Below are 19,050 nucleotides of genomic sequence, written 5' to 3' on the forward strand. Positions count from 1 at the left end.
CAATGTTCAGGGTTTCAGCTGTTCTACTGTAAGGGAATGCTTGGGATGTCATAGTTTGAGGAAATCATAAAGAAATGATAGATCCTCAGGAAATGAAAGGGGTTTGGGGTCAGCCAGGATGTTCTGGAGAGGGTGTACAGCAGCTTTGTGGAGAGCATCCTCACGTTCAATATGACAGTCTGGTATGGTAATCTGAGTGTGAGGAGCAAAAGCAAACTGACCAGAAAAGTAAACACAGCCAACAATGTAATTGGTCGACCACAGGCACATTTAAGCATCCTGTTCCAAGGCAACCAAAAAGAAGGCACTGGCTGTCATTGGCGACCCCTCCCACCCTCAGTTGGAGAGGCTTCCCTCTGGCCGGCTCGTTAGTATGCCCATGACCAAGAAGAACGGGTTTAAACATTAATTCCTTCCTTGTGCTGTTGGACTACTAAATGCACAGTAAATTGTATCGGCATATGTACTTATCTATCTAGTGTAGTTGGGACACTGGTCATTTGTTAGTGAGTGTATTAATGTCCTCTATGTTGTTAGTGTTCGCAACATGATGGACTGACTGGTTTAAATGTGTATGATGTGAAAATGTATGTGATTCTTTAAAGGAAGGTGATGCCAAAGAAAAATGTCCATCCTGGATGGACAATAAAGTTGTATTCTATTCTATTCTAGTTGATAGATTTAGCTTCAGTTGGCTCCATATCTAAGAGGAAAACAAGGTGAGGAAATGTACGGACAAATCTGTTGAAAAGGCAGTCATCATTTAATCTATGGCCTGCTACCAAAACAAAATAATACAAGTCATTGAACATGGTGTACAATTCTTATGTGAGGGTCTTGAGTTTACAAGGACTGTATTATCCACACTCGGCATGTTTCCTGCATCTTGTGCCTGTATTTAAGCAAAATTAGGAGTAGCCTATATTTAACCGTTATGTGGGGAGGAGAGGTAGCAGTACTCTAACCCAAACTGGAGCTTCTGTCATAAAATGGACTTCAGGGTAAAGGCCTTGCCTTGACTTGACATTAAGGGGCATTTCTAATAAAGACACTGTCTGATTTGCCATGGTGATGAATGCCGAACCCTGCACAGGACTTCTGTGAAACACTAAACTCCCCTGGGCAGCAAATGAGCTCTGACGGTTCTTTTTTATTTGATACAATTTCATTCAGTAGCGTCCCTGCTTCGCCGTCCGCCCCAATTACCTAGCAGTTAAAGAGCTTTACGTGGCCGTGGTCTCTGCTGACCCTGATTGAATGAAAGGTCAACTCCATGCCCACATGAGCCCAGGGACTGGGTGAACCAAGGATACTCTCCAGGAACATATACATCCACCGTAGCCCCCAAACGGACAGACACTCCTCCTGACAGATAGAACAGACAACGACGAGACAGCCTATAGGGAGGAGGTCAGAGACCTGGCGGTATGGTGCCAGGACAACAACCTCTCCCTCAACGTGATCAAGACAATGGAGATGATTGTGGACTACAGGAAAAGGAGGACTGAGCACGCCCCCATTCTCATCGACGGGGCTGTTGTGGAGCAGGTTGTGAGCTTCAAGTTCCTTGGTGTCTACATCACCAACAAACTAACATGGTCCAAACACACTAAGACAGTCGTGAAGAGGGCACGACAAAATCTATTCTCCCTCAGGACACTGAAAAGATTTGGCATGGGTCCTCAGATCCTCAAAAGGGTCTACAACTGCACCATCGAGAGCATTCTGACTGGTTGCATCACTGCCTGGTATGGCAACTGCTCGGCCTCCGACCACAAGGCATTACAGAGGGTAGTGCATACGGCCCAGTATAACACCGGGGCCAAGCTTCCTACCATCCGGGACCTCTACACCAGGCGGTGTCAGAGGTAGGCCCTAAAAATAGTCAAAGACGCCAGCCACCCTAGTCATAGACTGTTCTCTCTGCCACCGAACGGCAAGCAGTACCGGAGCGCCAAGTTTAGGTCAAAAGGCTTCTTAACTGCTTCTACCCCCAAGCCATTAGACTTCTGAACAGCAAATCAAAGGGCTACCCAGACCCCTCTTTTACGCTGCTGCTACTCTCTGTTTATTATCTATGCATGGTCACTTTAACTCTACCTACATGTACATATTACCTCAATTACCTTGACTACCCGGACTCCCCTGTATATAGCCTCACTTTTGTTATTTTACTGCTGCTCTTTAATTATTTGTTACTTTTATTTTCACTTTTTCTAGTTATTTATTTTTGACTTAATTAACACATTTTTATTCTTAACTTCTTAAAGCATTGTTGGTTAAGGGCTTGTAAGTAAGCATTTCACTGTAAGGTCTACTCCTGTTGTATACGGTGCATGTGACAAATACAATTTGATTTGAACTGAAAGCCTCAGAAGACACTAGGGAAAACACAATATCCTGGTCCTACTCTGTAGTTGCCAGGCTTCTTCTGCAGGAGAGAAGGGATGGATCCACCCCCCCCCATCCCCATCCCCAGAGAGACACCCAGAGAGAGGTCATCAACTCCTGCCCAAACAGGAAGAGGGATCAAATGAGGATCATGTTTCTGCACGGTAGAGTGGAGGAGAGGGCAGCCGCCAGGCTAGGGAGTCTGACCTACTCCTTTCCATTGTCTCAGACCAGACACACACATACATCTACCTGGCTACTTACTGGAGCCTCACTCTCGGGAAGAGGGATATGGAGGAACACCACTGAACCTTAGCAAAGAATGAAAAAGTGGGGCAAAACAGGACTCATGTGGCTCCTGCATGGATAAGGAGAATGGGTTTCATATTGCTAGCCTCCTCTCAGTTGAGAGCCCTTGTAGCTACAGAACCCAAGGGGGTGTGATCCTGTGTCAGCACCAGCCACACAGAGTTAGACATAATTCAGATGTGAATGGAAGTGATCTGATATAATTAAGATCAGTTGGTTTCTTTAGGGTGGTTTATAATAGCGCAGCATAAATATTTATTCCTGGAGGCTGGCGAAGAGGATAAAAATGGGAGTCATAGGTGGACCTCACCAAACACTGAGAATTCAGGCTCACCGCTCCCTACCAATACCCAGAGGATTCAGGCTCACCGCTCCCTACCAATACCCAGAGGATTCAGGCTCACCGCTCCCTACCAATACCCAGAGGATTCAGGCTCACCGCTCCCTACCAATACCCAGAGGATTCAGGCTCACCGCTCCCTACCAATACCCAGAGGATTCAGGCTCACCGCTCCCTACCAATACCCAGAGGATTCAGGCTCACCGCTCCCTACCAATACCCAGAGGATTCAGGCTCACCGCTCCCTACCAATACCCAGAGGATTCAGGCTCACCGCTCCCTACCAATACGCAGAGGATTCAGGCTCACCGCTCCCTACCAATACCCAGAGGATTCAGGCTCACCTCTCCCTACCAATACCCAGAGGATTCAGGCTCACCGCTCCCTACCAATACCCAGAGGATTCAGGCTCACCGCTCCCTACCAATACCCAGAGGATTCAGGCTCACCGCTCCCTACCAATACCCAGAGGATTCAGGCTCACCGCTCCCTACCAATACCCAGAGGATTCAGGCTCACCGCTCCCTACCAATACCCAGAGGATTCAGGCTCACCTCTCCCTACTAATACCCAGAGAATTCAGGCTCACCGCTCCCTACTAATACCCAGAGGATTCAGGCTCACCGCTCCCTACTAATACCCAGAGGATTCAGGCTCACCACTCCCTACTAATACCCAGAGGATTCCGGGCGAGACTGCTATTTCTTTCCTGCAGTAGATATAAAATACATGTAAAATAAATGTATTGTCTTTAAGTGTTCAATTTATCCTAATAAATGACTGACAAATGGGTCTGGGGCTCTTTTGTAGACTCTTTGTATTTTCCCAGAGGGCAGCAATCTGAATGAGGAGGGGAGAGTGGAGAGTATATCCAATTGCTTTCATATTCTGTATTATTGGTTGACTGAAATAACGCCTTTAACCCCCGGACGGCCCAGCTGACCACTGACTGGCTCGATGACTGACTCACTGACTGCCTGGGGGCAACGCCTTTAATCCCCGGGCGGCCCAGCTGACCACTGACTGGCTCGATGACTGTCTCACTGACTGCCTGGGGGCAACGCCTTTAATCCCCGGACGGCCCAGCTGACCACTGACTGGCTCGATGACTGTCTCACTGACTGCCTGGGGGCAACGCCTTTAATCCCCGGGCGGCCCAGCTGACCACTGACTGGCTCGATGACTGTCTCACTGACTGCCTGGGGGCAACGCCTTTAATCCCCGGGCGGCCCAGCTGACCACTGACTGGCTCGATGACTGTCTCACTGACTGCCTGGGGGCAACGCCTTTAATCCCCGGGCGGCCCAGCTGACCACTGACTGGCTCGATGACTGTCTCACTGACTGCCTGGGGGCAACGCCTTTAATCCCCGGGCGGCCCAGCTGACCACTGACTGGCTCGATGACTGTCTCACTGACTGCCTGGGGGCAACGCCTTTAATCCCCGGACGGCCCAGCTGACCACTGACTGGCTCGATGACTGTCTCACTGACTGCCTGGGGGCAACGCCTTTAATCCCCGGACGGCCCAGCTGACCACTGACTGGCTCGATGACTGTCTCACTGACTGCCTGGGGGCAACGCCTTTAATCCCCGGGCGGCCCAGCTGACCACTGACTGGCTCGATGACTGTCTCACTGACTGCCTGGGGCAACGCCTTTAATCCCCGGGCGGCCCAGCTGACCACTGACTGGCTCGATGACTGTCTCACTGACTGCCTGGGGGCAACGCCTTTAATCCCCGGGCGGCCTAGCTGACCACTGACTGGCTCGATGACTGTCTCACTGACTGCCTGGGGGCAACGCCTTTAATCCCCGGACGGCCCAGCTGACCACTGACTGGCTCGATGACTGTCTCACTGACTGCCTGGGGGCAACGCCTTTAATCCCCGGGCGGCCCAGCTGACCACTGACTGGCTCGATGACTGTCTCACTGACTGCCTGGGGGCAACACCTTTAACCCCCAGACGGCCCAGCTGACCACTGACTGGCTCGATGACTGACTCACTGACTGCCTGGGGGCAACACCTTTAACCCCCGGACAGCCCAGCTGACCACTGACTGGCTCGATGACTGACTCACTGACTGCCTGGGGGCAACACCTTTAACCCCCGGACAGCCCAGCTGACCACTGACTGGCTCGATGACTGACTCACTGACTAACTGACTGCCTGGGGGCAACGCCTTTAATCCCCGGAAAGCCCAGCGGACCACTGACTGACTAGATGACTGACTAACTGACTGGCTGACTGACTTATTGACTAACTAACTGATTGGCTGGCTGACAGACTGACTCACTGACTAACTGACGTGTTGGATGACTGACTCCCTGACTAACTCATTGACTGGCTGGCTGGCTGACTCACTGACTAACTGACTAGCTGGCTGACTGACTCATTGGCTAACTGACTGGCTAGCTGGCTGACTGACTCATTGGCTAACTGACTGGCTGGCTGGGTGAATGACTCACTGGCTAATTCCCAGGCTGGCTGGCTAACTGTCTGGCTGGCTAACTGGCTGACTGACTCACTGGCTAACTGACAGGCTGGCTGGGTGACTGACACTGGCTTATCCACTGGCTGGCTGGGTGACTGACACTGGCTAATCCACTGGCTGGCTGGCTAACTGGCTAGCTAACTGGCTGACTGACTCACTGGCTAACTGGCTGGCTGACTGACTCACTGGCTAACTGGCTGGTTAACTGGCTGGCTAACTGGCTGGTTAACTGGCTGGCTCACTGGCTGGCTAACTGGCTGGCTAACTGGCTGGCTAACTGGCAGGCTACCTGGCTGGCTAACTGGCTGGCTAACTGGCTGGCTACCTGGGCAGACCATGCCAGTGAGCACTGAGCTCCTGATACCAGCCATGTGGTAAAGTTTCTCCTGTGAGTGTTGCTCCTTTATTGCATTTCCATCCAGCTTTCATATCATCTGCAAACGTTTCAGACAGATAGACTTGCTTTGGCTGAAATGAAGACACTGACACTTCTGACATAGGATACTGTAAGTTGAGCATGTTCATGGCAGGGGGAAATGGGGGAGTGATGACATGCCTGTTATGGCATGACACGATGCCTGGAAACAAGGAAAAAGTGCTTCAGAGAGTCTGAGATCCTGAATCTACCCTGAAACACCTCTTATGGATGATGGAGGAAAGTGTTCTTACAGGATAAGACAGAATGTACAATGAGTATCATACTAAATATAGAACAGGACGCCTCTATGTAGGCCTGACGTTACGTGAGTTGCTTAGAAAAAAGTGAAATAACCTGTGTCTCACCAGTCAGGTCTCTCCCCAGCTTCCTCATGTCCTTTGTGAGGTCTTCAAATTTGACCTGAGCTGCCAAGAAGAAATCCTGTGGCTCAGGCAGTGGGAATATACTCTTGTCCGTTCCTGCGTGCTGCAAACAAACAGACAACCCACCAATGACAAAACATCAAGAAACAACAGAATAATTTATATTTTAGTCCATCCTGGGATATTTGTTCCCTTCATCTGAAATACTGTACCTCGTCAAAATTGCGCAGATAGTATGCAACTACGTAATCCACCAGACTGATACAGTTGTCCTAAAGATACAAAAGGTCAGACAAAAGAAGCCAGTGCCACTTCTCAGTAACATACTGTAGATGAATATAATGTAATATGGCTGTGTGTGTGGTGAGTGTACCCTGCTCTTGACGTCCTTCAGTTTGGGCAGGATCTCCAGGCCAAAGCCATCAGCCTGACCCCGTGTCCTGTTGCCTCCGTTCATGTAGTTCCCAAAGGCTAGGACCAGCCCCATCACATCCTTCACACTGCTACAGTCCAGCAGATCCTGACCACACACACACACACACACACACACACACACACACACACACACACACACACACACACACACACACACACACACACACACACACACACACACACACACACACACACACACACACACACACACACACACACACACACACACACACACACACACACACACACACACACACACACACAGGGTCAGCAGGATAAAAGCTCATACACTGACAAATCAATAAGATTGCAGTCATGTCTTACTTTGCTCACGGTGGAGACTATTTCTACTTTGCGGTGGATGGAAGATATGCAGTCGAGGAAGATAGACTGGAATATGATGCAGTGGGACCGGCCAGAGAAGTCTGGAATCTGGGAGAGTTCATACAAGAACCTGCACAAGAGGAAATAATGTGTTATGACAAAATTAAACAAAATGTCCAACAGGAAGAACTATTTTTAATCCTTGGCTGCGCTGCTTCCACACACACACACGGCTGAGTCAGTATGGCTTTTAACTAGCAGCTGATAGTCATGAGTCTTTCTGCTCTAATAGTTTGATAGGTCCAGGGTCAACTTAAGGAGGACCGGAGCACTGATTGGTCAAATGTAGTGTCAGGCCGATTCATGTAATATCCTGTGGGATTAGGCTGCTGTTGGATCAGACACTGAGTGGGTATGAACATGGCCCTCTGCCCCACAGTGACAAGTCATTAATAGGCCAGCTATGTTTAACCCCCATGGGAGGAAAGCCGCGCTGAGAGCCAGCAGCCGTCCATCTCTGCCATTCACTCTGAGACACACACACACACACATATGCACGTGTATGTACACCCACACACATGCACACATACACACATAAGCCCATTCCCTCAGTATGGAAGACATGAAGGTTGCAAAACAGACCAGGAACAAATATTTACTGTCTGAGGAAGACTAAGGAGCTTGGTTTATTTACTGCTTGAAATGATAAATAAACACAAAAGTGATGCCACCTTTTCTAAGTGATGTTTATATAAAAGATCTCACTGTAATGGTTTGGCTGTAAAGAACCATCAACGTGATGAGTGAGCTCAGGCTGTCAAAGACCAAAGTGTTTGTCTCTGTCTGTACACATTAAAAACCACATGATGTGTTTCTAAAAAATCTCTAAGACAAAACCAAAGTACCCTCTGAAATTGGCATGGTGAATTCCCGGGAGGGGATGTCTTTCTGTATGTATGAGCATCTAGTTCTCTGACTCCAGTAGAAGTCAGGGTCCAGTGTTCTACCGCCCTCTCCCTGAACCCTTGGATGCAGGAGAAGCACTCTTACTGTTCTGGCTTGTCCAGTAGCTTCACCTCGTCCTCCTTGGACGTCTCATAGTATGTTTTTATCTTCTCCAGCTCGTCATTCGTGGCCCTCTGTGATCACACCCAATCAAAACAGTTGAGTAGACAACAATAAAGCTGTAGCAACGAATGATATAGACAGTCATTACAAAACAAGAGGTAGAATAGCAATGGATAAATGTTGAGTGTGACATCCTTGAGAAATTGGCTGTAGACTAGCATATGTTATAGAGCCCTGGTGTAGTGTCAGTGGTGTAAAGTTCTTAAGTAAAACTACTTTAAAGTACCACTTAAGTCGTTTTTGTTGGGGTATCTGTACTTCACTATTTATATTTTTGACAACTTCTACTCCACTACATTCCTAAAGAAAATAATCTACTTTTACTCCATACATTTTCCCTGACACCCAATGTACTTGTTACATTTTGAATGCTTAACAGGACAGGAAAATGGCCCAATTCATTGAATGACTTTACAACACACCTTGGAATACTCACATTTTCATATAAAGCCTCGATGGTCTCCAAGTCCACCACAGAGTTATCTACACTCAAAACAGCTGGAACAATACATTCATTTATTAGAGACAATCTCTTGTAAAGATGGAATATGTTGGGCAGGCATGCTGTTGAAATTCCCTGCTGCCTGGGTTTGGTGCCCAGGCCTGTTAACCTGTGAGGGAGATTACATTCATATAGGCATGCTATGTACAAAACTATACTTTACAGAAATAATACCCATGTCTATTATTTGTTAACTCATTTCAACATTAAACACCTTTTGAGATCTGAAATGTCTGACAAACTTAGATTATGTAGTGAACTATCACTTTAAAGTGACTGAACGAGAGTATTAGGGAGTGGTGGGTATCGGGGCGTGTGGTCAGGCAGGTCAGGGCAGTCATTGTGTCAGAGCAGAGCCCCACACATGAGCTTTCCTCTCAGGCCAGGGGTCATAGGAGAGGGCATATAACTTCTTAACCCCAGGACCTGCAGCCAGAATTACCACAGTCTCCAGTAATGATCTCTAAAGTGGGGACGCCGAGGGAGAGGAGGGGAGAGAGGAGGGAAGAGGAGGGGAGAGAGGAGAGGAGAGGAGGGGAGGGGACAGAGAGAGAGGAGAGAGAGAGAAAGAGAGAGAGAGAGAGAGAGAGAGAGAGAGAGAGAGAGAGATAGAGAGAGTGGAGAGAGAGAGAGAGAGAGAGAGAGAGAGAGAGAGAGAGAGAGAGAGAGAGAGAGAGAGAGAGAGAGACAGAGAGAGACAGAGACAGAGACAGAGAGAGAGAGAGAGAGAGAGAGAGAGAGAGAGGGCTCCACTCTTAGAGGAGAGTCTGCAGTAATGGAGAGAGAGAGGAGGGGGAGAGACAGAGGAGAGGAGAGAGAGAGAGAGGGGAGAGAAGAGAGAGAGAGAGAGAGGAGGCTCCACTCTTAGAAACAGTCTCCAGTAATGATCACAGTCTGCAGTAATGATCTCTAAAGTGGGGCCGCAGAGAGAGAGGAGGGGAGAGAGGAGAGGAGAGGAGGGGAGAGAGGTGAGGAGGGGAGAGAAGAGAGACAGAGAGAGAGAGTGAAAAGCCCCCACTCTTAGAAACAGTCTCCAGTAATGATCACAGTCTGCATTAATGACCTCTAAAGTGGGGCCGCAGAGAGAGAGGAGGGGAGAAAGGAGAGGAGAGGAGAGGAGAGGAGGGGAGAGAAGAGAGAAGAGAGAAGAGTCTCCAGAACAGTCTGAGTAATGAGAGCAGAGAGAGAGGAGGGGAAAGGAGAGGAGAGGAGAGGAGGAGAGGGAGAGGAGGGAGAGAAGAGAGAAGAGAGAAGAGAGAAGAGAGAAGAGAGAAGAGAAAAGAGTGAGAGTGAGAGTGAGAGAGAGAGAGAGAGAGAGAGAGAGAGAGAGAGAGAGAGAGAGAGAGAGAGAGAGAGAGAGAAGGCTCCACTATTAGAAAAAGTCTGCAGTAATGATTACAGTCTGCAGTAATGATCTCTAAAGTGGGGCCGCAGAGAGAGAGGAGAGGAGAGAGGAGAGGAGGGGAGAGAAGAGAGAGAGAGTGAGAGAGAGGGGGGGGAGGCTCCACTCTTAGAAAAAAGGTGTTATCTCGAACCAGGAAGAAACATTCCTGGAAGAAACATTTTGGTTCCAGGTTGATGGTTCTCCAAAAATGGTTCTCCTATGGGGGAAGCCAAATAACTTATTTGGAACCCTTTTTAGTGGGGGTCATTTATCATGACCGCATGTCAGTCATATTTGTCAGTCATTTTTAGCTGCAACATCGAGAGCATCCTGACCGGTTGCATCACTGCCTGGTACGGCAATTGCTCGGCTTCCGACCAAAAGGCACTTCAGAGGGTAGTGCGTACGGCCCAGTACATCACTGGGGCAAAGCTGCCTGCCATCCAGGACCTCTACACCAGGCGGTGTACACACACACACACACACACACACCTTTTCCGCACTATTGGTTAGAGCCTGTAAGTAAGCATTTCACTGTCTACCTGTTTTATTTGGCGCACATGACAAATAAACGTTGATTTGATATGAAAAATAGACAGTGAAATCTTGCTAAGGAAGAGATGAGTGGATGAGAACGAGATGCAGTGCACAATGTTTGTTTAGGCCGAATGATGACAATCACTGAATGTCATTCATAATACTTTTTGGTGTTTTGTATGTGATTTTAGAGTGGAGTAGTCTAATAGTTGGAATAGTAACTGAATGTAAGCCTCACACACAGCCTAGCCTATTTTAAAGAAGTTTGGCCGGTTTTAAAGAAGTTTGGTCGGTTTTAAAGAAGTTTGGCCGGTTTTAAAGAAGTTTGGCCGGTTTTAAAGAAGTTTGGTCGGTTTTAAAGAAGTTTGGCCGGTTTTAAAGAAGTTTGGTCGGTTTTAAAGAAGTTTGGTCGGTTTTAAAGAAGTTTGGCCGGTTTTAAAGAAGTTTGGTCGGTTTTAAGGAAGTTTGGCCGGTTTTAAAGAAGTTTGGCCGGTTTTAAGGAAGTTTGGTCGGTTTTAAGGAAGTTTCGCCGGTTTTAAAGAAGTTTGGTCGGTTTTAAAGAAGTTTGGCCGGTTTTAAAGAAGTTTGGTCGGTTTTAAAGAAGTTTGGCCGGTTTTAAAGAAGTTTGGCCGGTTTTAAAGAAGTTTGGCCGGTTTTAAAGAAGATTGGCCAGTTTTAAGGAAATTTTTGTGATGTGTCCTGGTCTGACAAACAGCGCTGTAGCTCAGCTACAGATGCGGAAAGCCCACATAGACGGACGTGGTGGATTGAGATGCAGCCCATGAAAAAAAACTGACAGATTATGAGGGGATTCTTTTATCATGTTGATTAGATTGCTGCACAAGTGTAAAAGTCCATGTAAAACAACACATCTTTCCTATTAGGCCCATAGAGACCCTTTTAAATAAAAAATTATTATATATGTAATTCTGTGATTAGGCCCATGAAAATGACAAAGTGCGTTCACACATACTGTAGGAAGTCCCTGTACCAGGAAGACATTTGATCTACTTTCACCCCTGCTTGTCAGCAGTGCGAGAGAGAAAGAAAGTAAGAGAGGGAGAGCTCTGCTCAGTGTCTCAGAAAGAGGAGTCACAGCTTTATGGCTGGGTACAGGTCAGGGAGGAGAGAGGAAAGGAGGGGGCAGACTGGGAGGGATGGCTCCTGGTCTCAATGGCGATATGGATCTGTGTGCTGTTAGCTGTAGACTGCAGAGCGACCCCTGCACTCAGATCAACCCAGAACAGACCCAATGTGAGTGGAAACAAGCCCCTCTCTACACCACTGTGGCTGTGTCATGTCTGAGAGTCGCATGACTAGCAAAGAACCACCAGTGAAGTTGAGCCAAAAGCACATGACTGTACTGTATACAGAGACACCCCTGGAGTCATTAAGACATGTTAACTTCTATCTCCACAATAAGAAGAAATAGTTCTGCATCCAAGAATCCAAGCATTCTTCCAATGATATCCAGATCTTCCCCAAGCCCCTACGACCAGCTGAGGCAGCAGGGCAGCCCAAAATGATGCATCAAAGTGGAGAGCATGCTGGATGGCAGGCTGGAGGTGGAGGGACATTTCCTACCTCTTAATAGGGTGGATTACCTAAGGCTTCAGCGCGCCCGCCATGCACCCGTCAATCACACACCAAAGGAGGGCCGCAGCGCAGTGCAGCACAGTGCTTTGAGCCAAAGGAGGCCAGGTCCGGATATCTATCCACACCGGGAGATCAAAGGAACCCTGTTGCCACCTCACTCCCTTTCCCTTCACTTCACACCCATCGCTCAGGGTGTGTGTGGTGTGCCTTGAACTGCGGTGGCCCAGGAGGTCCCACAGCCAGGCTCAAGCCCTCCGTTGGCCCCCACTCTTCCCTCTCCCTGCCCTGGGCCACCAAACCCCTGCCTCCCCTCACTCCCTCCTCCCAAGTGGCTGTAATTACATTACATGTCCCATGTCCTTTTAATTTGCCAACAAAGGGCAGGCAAGCAGGCGAGGCCAGGGACCAGGGACCAGGGCCCTTAGAACTGCTTGTTAAGCTGCTCTGCTGCATTGTCAGATTCAAATTGTCCATTTCACCTACACCTCCCATTAAGGCTGTAGGAAGCAGGCTCACGCTGGGAGAGAGCAGACTCTTTTATTGGGGGTTCTTTACCTCGACACTGACAGAGGGAGAAGGAGAGAGAAAAAATTATCACAACCAAAAACGGCAGCTTGGCCCAATGTGTTGTTTGGTTTGCATTGGGCAAGCGTTTTTATGTGGCGGTGCGGTGTCTGCTGACTGCGAAGGTGGATTTATACACACTCAGATCATTAGCAGGGTGTCGCTCCCATTAGGCGGTGGAAACCGTCACTGGCAACAATAAACAAATCTGCCAGGCTGGCCGCATGCTCAGACTGCCAGGCGCTCCACTCCCAGTCCCAGTCCCAGTCCCAATCCCAGTATCAACCCAGTTGGCTGTCACCAACGGCCCTAAACCATGCATGCCTAAGCGCTGCCTCAGACATTCCCGCCCCATTCACATACATAAACATGTGCAGTCAAATACACATACACAACCAAATACTCCACTCCTCTTTAGTGCAAGGAGGAAAATATAGATGTGATTTTGACCAGTGCATGAACGATTGAATCTGGGGAGACAGAATTGCAAAAATGGCTCATTTCATTCCAATGCTATTCACTCACAACATTATGTACTAGTCTGGGAAACTGGGGGCACTAGTCTGGAAAACTTGGAAATCTTCCACATTTGACATGAAACACAACTTCATCTATAAAAGTGGAACTATTCACACATTAGGGTCTGTCAAGAAGCAGGAAACAATTTGCAACGGGCTTCAACATTTCTTCTTTCTAAAATAACTACTTTCATCATTTTTATGGCATTTCATTTTCTAATCAGGTGAAAATAGGATTGTAACTGAAGTTTATCACTATTTAATTGAAAAAATGACTGTTGGACAGAGAGGAAATGACAGGTTGTCAGTAATATAGACAATATCCTCCAGTAATAATGCACCAAACAGCGTGGTTTTAACACAGTTAAGGAGTTCCTATTTGTTTGCTCTCACCTTTCTGAATGTCCTTCATTTCAAGGTGAAGACTTGAGATGAGGATGCCTACTGCTTGGGAACGTTTCCCATCCAGCAGCTTGATAATCTGCAGAAAAGACATGAATATCATATTTTAATCACAGTGATTACATCGAAGAGTGAGAATTCCATTGCATTACACATCCTCTATTTGATCACCATTACCACGTGGCTGAGAAGGCACAGTTTATACAGTTGATAAGATGCAGACCAACAGTTAATCTTAAATTCAAGTAATAAGATTTATTTGACTAGAATACTAGAATTTGATTTAATATGATATATTCAGATGAAACAGGGACACAGGTTAACATCATCCACAGTCTTTTTCCCAGAGAGGCCAGAAGAAAATATCAGTTAGTCACTTCCCAGAGCAAGACCACTTGAAGATAGATTGACTCTGGGAGGGGAGAGAAAGAGTACTCTAGAGAAGAGCCATTCTAACATCTCTGTGGAGCGTCTGCATTGACCCTAAAGCCACACTAATCTACACAGTGTCATAATCCTTCACGGTCCATGATAACAGGCTGAGAGACAGTGAGGATAGAAACCAACACGCCACAGACAGCAGGACTTATCGAATGACATCACTAACAATACAGAGCACAGAGTATAGAGAAAAAGTCCCCCCGTTAAAAGTACATGATATAGTCGGAAACATAAAGCCACAGGAAAGTAAAAAAGTAAAAAATGAAACCATAAAAGGACATCTTTTAAGTCTAGCAGAATAGTTTTTTTTTATAACAAACTATAAAGTCACAGGATTTTTATTTGTGCCTACACATGGTCACAATGACTTATTACTGAATTACCCATTAAGCTAGAAACAGTTTTGGCAAGGTAAAGCCCAGCTCTACAACTTAATGTCTCAGCCTTCTTCATTAGGAAGCATTGGCCGTTATTACTGCATCTCAGCTACCGGGCCATCCAGTGGGAACCAAGGAGCAGAAGCCTTAGAAGTGAGTATTGCATTACAGAAGGTAGGATGCATACTGCTTCCACGTCATTACCATTATCACTGAGGATCACCCTGTATGGGGACATGAGAGGGGAAGCAGGCAGTGTGAGAGGCCTTCCCAACACCTTTAATGAACTGCACTGGTCGGGCCACACTAAAAGCTTCCCAGGAATCCTGGCCACTCACTGTGGCCCCAGAAGCACCAATTAGCCTGTCTAGTTGACTTACTGAGAAATTACAACTGATCTGGAGGAACAAACCTGGATGCTTACTCTCAGACACGCAAGGAAGGAACGTTATGATGCTGATGCTGAGAGCTCGGTTAGAAACCCATGATGAATATAACAGCTACATCCAGTGGACACTGGGAGAACTACCCACCAGTCCAAGTCAAGGTGAAGTCCTTCCAGCAGACCAAAAAAACACTTGAAATATAGAGGAGACATTGGTTTGACACTGAAATGAAGATTAAAATAACAAAAGGAAGAGGGAGTGCTTTGAGGAGTAGCAGGTGGCTGGTGTTGGGGAGAGGGCACCAGGTTCATCAGAGAGCTGATAGTTTACACAGCCATGGCTGAGGGGGCAGGCAGCTAGACAGGTGCCTGGGAGCCAACCCTGTCAGAGTTCACCCACCCTGGAGATACGTTACAATAATAAATGGATCAAGAGAACACATCAATAACACCCTCCACTGAATGCTCAACATCCCCACACAACGTTCTGCAAATCTTACAACCACTCTCCCACTCAACACTCAAAATATGACTTTAATAAACCTCAGTGTGAACGATTATGTCATCCCTAAAGATGTAGGGTCTGAACAAATTAAAGCCACTATTTGTTTTACAGAGATCCATGGGTGGTGGGAATTGCTGGGCAATGTTTATGCAGGCTGTATTACTGGTGTATACGCAGGCTGTATTACTGGTGTTTACGCAGGCTGTATTACTGGTGTATACGCAGGCTGTATTACTGGTGTTTACTCAGGCTGTATTACTGGTGTATACGCAGGCTGTATTACTGGTGTATATGCAGGCTGTATTACTGGTGTATATGCAGGCTGTATTACTGGTGTATATGCAGGCTGTATTACTGGTGTATATGCAGGTTGTATTACTGGTGTATACGCAGGCTGTATTACTGGTGTTTACTCAGGCTGTATTACTGGTGTATACGCAGGCTGTATTACTGGTGTATATGCAGGCTGTATTACTGGTGTATATGCAGGTTGTATTACTGGTGTATACGCAGGCTGTATTACTGGTGTATACGCAGGCTGTATTACTGGTGTATACGCAGGCTGTATTACTGGTGTATACGCAGGCTGTATTACTGGTGTTTACGCAGGCTGTATTACTGGTGTATACGCAGGGTGTATTACTGGTGTATACGCAGGCTGTATTACTGGTGTATATGCAGGCTGTATTACTGGTGTATATGCAGGCTGTATTACTGGTGTATATGCAGGCTGTATTACTGGTGTTTATGCAGGCTGTATTACTGGTGTATACGCAGGCTGTATTACTGGTGTTTACGCAGGCTGTATTACTGGTGTATACGCAGGCTGTATTACTGGTGTTTACTCAGGCTGTATTACTGGTGTATACGCAGGCTGTATTACTGGTGTATATGCAGGCTGTATTACTGGTGTATATGCAGGCTGTATTACTGGTGTATATGCAGGCTGTATTACTGGTGTATATGCAGGTTGTATTACTGGTGTATACGCAGGCTGTATTACTGGTGTTTACTCAGGCTGTATTACTGGTGTATACGCAGGCTGTATTACTGGTGTATATGCAGGCTGTATTACTGGTGTATATGCAGGTTGTATTACTGGTGTATACGCAGGCTGTATTACTGGTGTATACACAGGCTGTATTACTGGTGTATACGCAGGCTGTATTACTGGTGTATACGCAGGCTGTATTACTGGTGTTTACGCAGGCTGTATTACTGGTGTATACGCAGGGTGTATTACTGGTGTATACGCAGGCTGTATTACTGGTGTATATGCAGGTTGTATTACTGGTGTATATGCAGGCTGTATTACTGGTGTATATGCAGGTTGTATTACTGGTGTATATGCAGGCTGTATTACTGGTGTTTACGCAGGCTGTATTACTGGTGTATACGCAGGCTGTATTACTGGTGTATACGCAGGCTGTATTACTGGCGTGTACGCAGGCTGTATTACTGGTGTATACGCAGGCTGTATTACTGGTGTATACGCAGGTTGTATTACTGGTGTATACGCAGGCTGTATTACTGGTGTATACGCAGGCTGTATTACTGGTGTATACGCAGGCTGTATTACTGGTGTATACGCAGGCTGTATTACTGGTGTTTACGCAGGCTGTATTACTGGTGTATACGCAGGCTGTATTACTGGTGTATACGCAGGCTGTATTACTGGTGTTTACGCAGGCTGTATTACTGGTGTATACGCAGGGTGTATTACTGGTGTATACGCAGGCTGTATTACTGGTGTATATGCAGGTTGTATTACTGGTGTATATGCAGGCTGTATTACTGGTGTATATGCAGGTTGTATTACTGGTGTATATGCAGGCTGTATTACTGGTGTATACGCAGGCTGTATTACTGGTGTATACACAGGCTGTATTACTGGTGTATACGCAGGCTGTATTACTGGTGTATACGCAGGCTGTATTACTGGTGTATACGCAGGCTGTATTACTGGTGTATACGCAGGGTGTATTACTGGTGTATACGCAGGCTGTATTACTGGTGTATATGCAGGTTGTATTACTGGTGTATATGCAGGCTGTATTACTGGTGTATATGCAGGTTGTATTACTGGTGTATATGCAGGCTGTATTACTGGTGTTTACGCAGGCTGTATTACTGGTGTATACGCAGGCTGTATTACTGGTGTATAAGCAGGCTGTATTACTGGCGTGTACGCAGGCTGTATTACTGGTGTATACGCAGGCTGTATTACTGGTGTATACGCAGGTTGTATTACTGGTGTATACGCAGGCTGTATTACTGGTGTATACGCAGGCTGTATTACTGGTGTATACGCAGGCTGTATTACTGATGTATACGCAGGCTGTATTACTGGTGTTTACGCAGGCTGTATTACTGGTGTATACGCAGGCTGTATTACTGGTGTATACGCAGGGCTGGGGGGCAGTGGTTGGGAGTGGGGCACTGTCAGGGTTTCCTCATCTCCTTAACGCAGCGCAGCACCCGGATCCTGTAGCTCATTATCCTCACACCCAATATGCAGCGACACGCGCATCCTCTCCTTTCCACTTCAAATGCCCCTACAGGTGTCATCTCATCTCCTCCAGCCCCACTGTGGAGCCGAGTGGAGCCACATGGCTACAATTACCCCCAGTCTGGTCTGGTGTGTCCTGGGCGGCCATGGACTGTGGAGGCTGACAGAGAGCTCATTCCCCTGCATGTCATCTCTGCTGCTTTGATATGATAATCAGTGGCGGGAAAGAAAAAGGCCTCCAGAGAAAACAGCAGCTTTCAGTTGTATTGGACACCTGATACAGATTAGCACTTCCATGTACAGACTCACCCCTCTACCATTCCCTTACCGCCCCAACTTCCACTTAGGGTCCTGTATGTAGAGTTGTGCATTAGGAGGGATGGGAGAAGAATGGCTAATCTCCATAATGCACATACACATTCCACCCCCACCCCACCCCACCCCACCCCCACCCCATCACACCCCCGACTAGGCCCACAGGTGTTATCTGATCTGGCAATACTTTCTGAACAAGTTACAAGTGCGTCAGGCATGTATAGGTGTTCTGTCATCACACACACCACTGTGTGCCCTACGGCGAACATGCTTAGTGCAGTGAAAACCATCATGTGTGCAGAGTGTAGCTGCTCTTCATAAAGTTGATGGAGACGACTACAGGGCAGAGATTGAATTACTTGTCTCTGTGTCATGTAGAACCGTATCGGTGTGGTGGCGAGGCCAGGACAGGACTATTGGCTTGTCAAATCTCCTCGGGGTAAGATATTGCAGAGTAAGGCAAGACAGCGCTCTTGATTGACCCCATGTCTCCACAGGCCCAGTCTGGCTCTGTCTGTTAGCTAGCTGGATGACAGTCTGCTCCCCCCACCACCTCTCTCCAGCTCCCCTCATTCCAGACCCCCTCTCCTTCTCCCTCCCTTCCCTTCCCTTCCCTTCCCTTCCCTTCCCTTCCCTTCCCTTCCCTTCCCTTCCCTTCCCTTCCCTTCCCTTCCCTTCCCTTCCCTTCCCTTCCCCTTCCCTTCCCCTCCCTTCCCTTCCCTTCCCTTCCCTTCCCTTCCCTTCCCTTCCCTTCCCTTCCCTTCCCTCCCTCTTCTCCATCCTCATCTCCTCCA

The 19,050-nt window shown here is 47.4% G+C and overlaps 1 protein-coding gene across 2 annotated transcripts in view; it reads right to left on the reverse strand.

Moving 5' to 3' along the window:
• LOC118362453 (formin-like) overlaps positions 1 to 19,050 on the reverse strand; it is a 66,662-nt gene that overhangs the window by 27,907 nt on the left and 19,705 nt on the right. The window contains exons 6-12 of one of the 2 annotated variants that reach the window (XR_008086205.1): positions 13,716 to 13,803; positions 8,658 to 8,719; positions 8,144 to 8,232; positions 7,094 to 7,223; positions 6,708 to 6,854; positions 6,547 to 6,606; positions 6,306 to 6,437 (exon numbers count right to left, since the gene is read on the reverse strand). Coding sequence is in view for 1 of the 2 variants with exons in the window: in XM_035742794.2 (XP_035598687.2) it covers positions 6,317 to 6,437; positions 6,547 to 6,606; positions 6,708 to 6,854; positions 7,094 to 7,223; positions 8,144 to 8,232; positions 8,658 to 8,719; positions 13,716 to 13,803 (697 nt within the window). In the remaining variant the exon portion in view is untranslated. The remainder of the gene's footprint in view (positions 1 to 6,305; positions 6,438 to 6,546; positions 6,607 to 6,707; positions 6,855 to 7,093; positions 7,224 to 8,143; positions 8,233 to 8,657; positions 8,720 to 13,715; positions 13,804 to 19,050) is intronic. The other variant, XM_035742794.2, reaches the window with a different exon arrangement.

This window comes from Oncorhynchus keta, chromosome 29, assembly GCF_023373465.1.
Source record: "Oncorhynchus keta strain PuntledgeMale-10-30-2019 chromosome 29, Oket_V2, whole genome shotgun sequence".
Taxonomy (NCBI): Eukaryota; Metazoa; Chordata; class Actinopteri; order Salmoniformes; family Salmonidae; genus Oncorhynchus; species Oncorhynchus keta.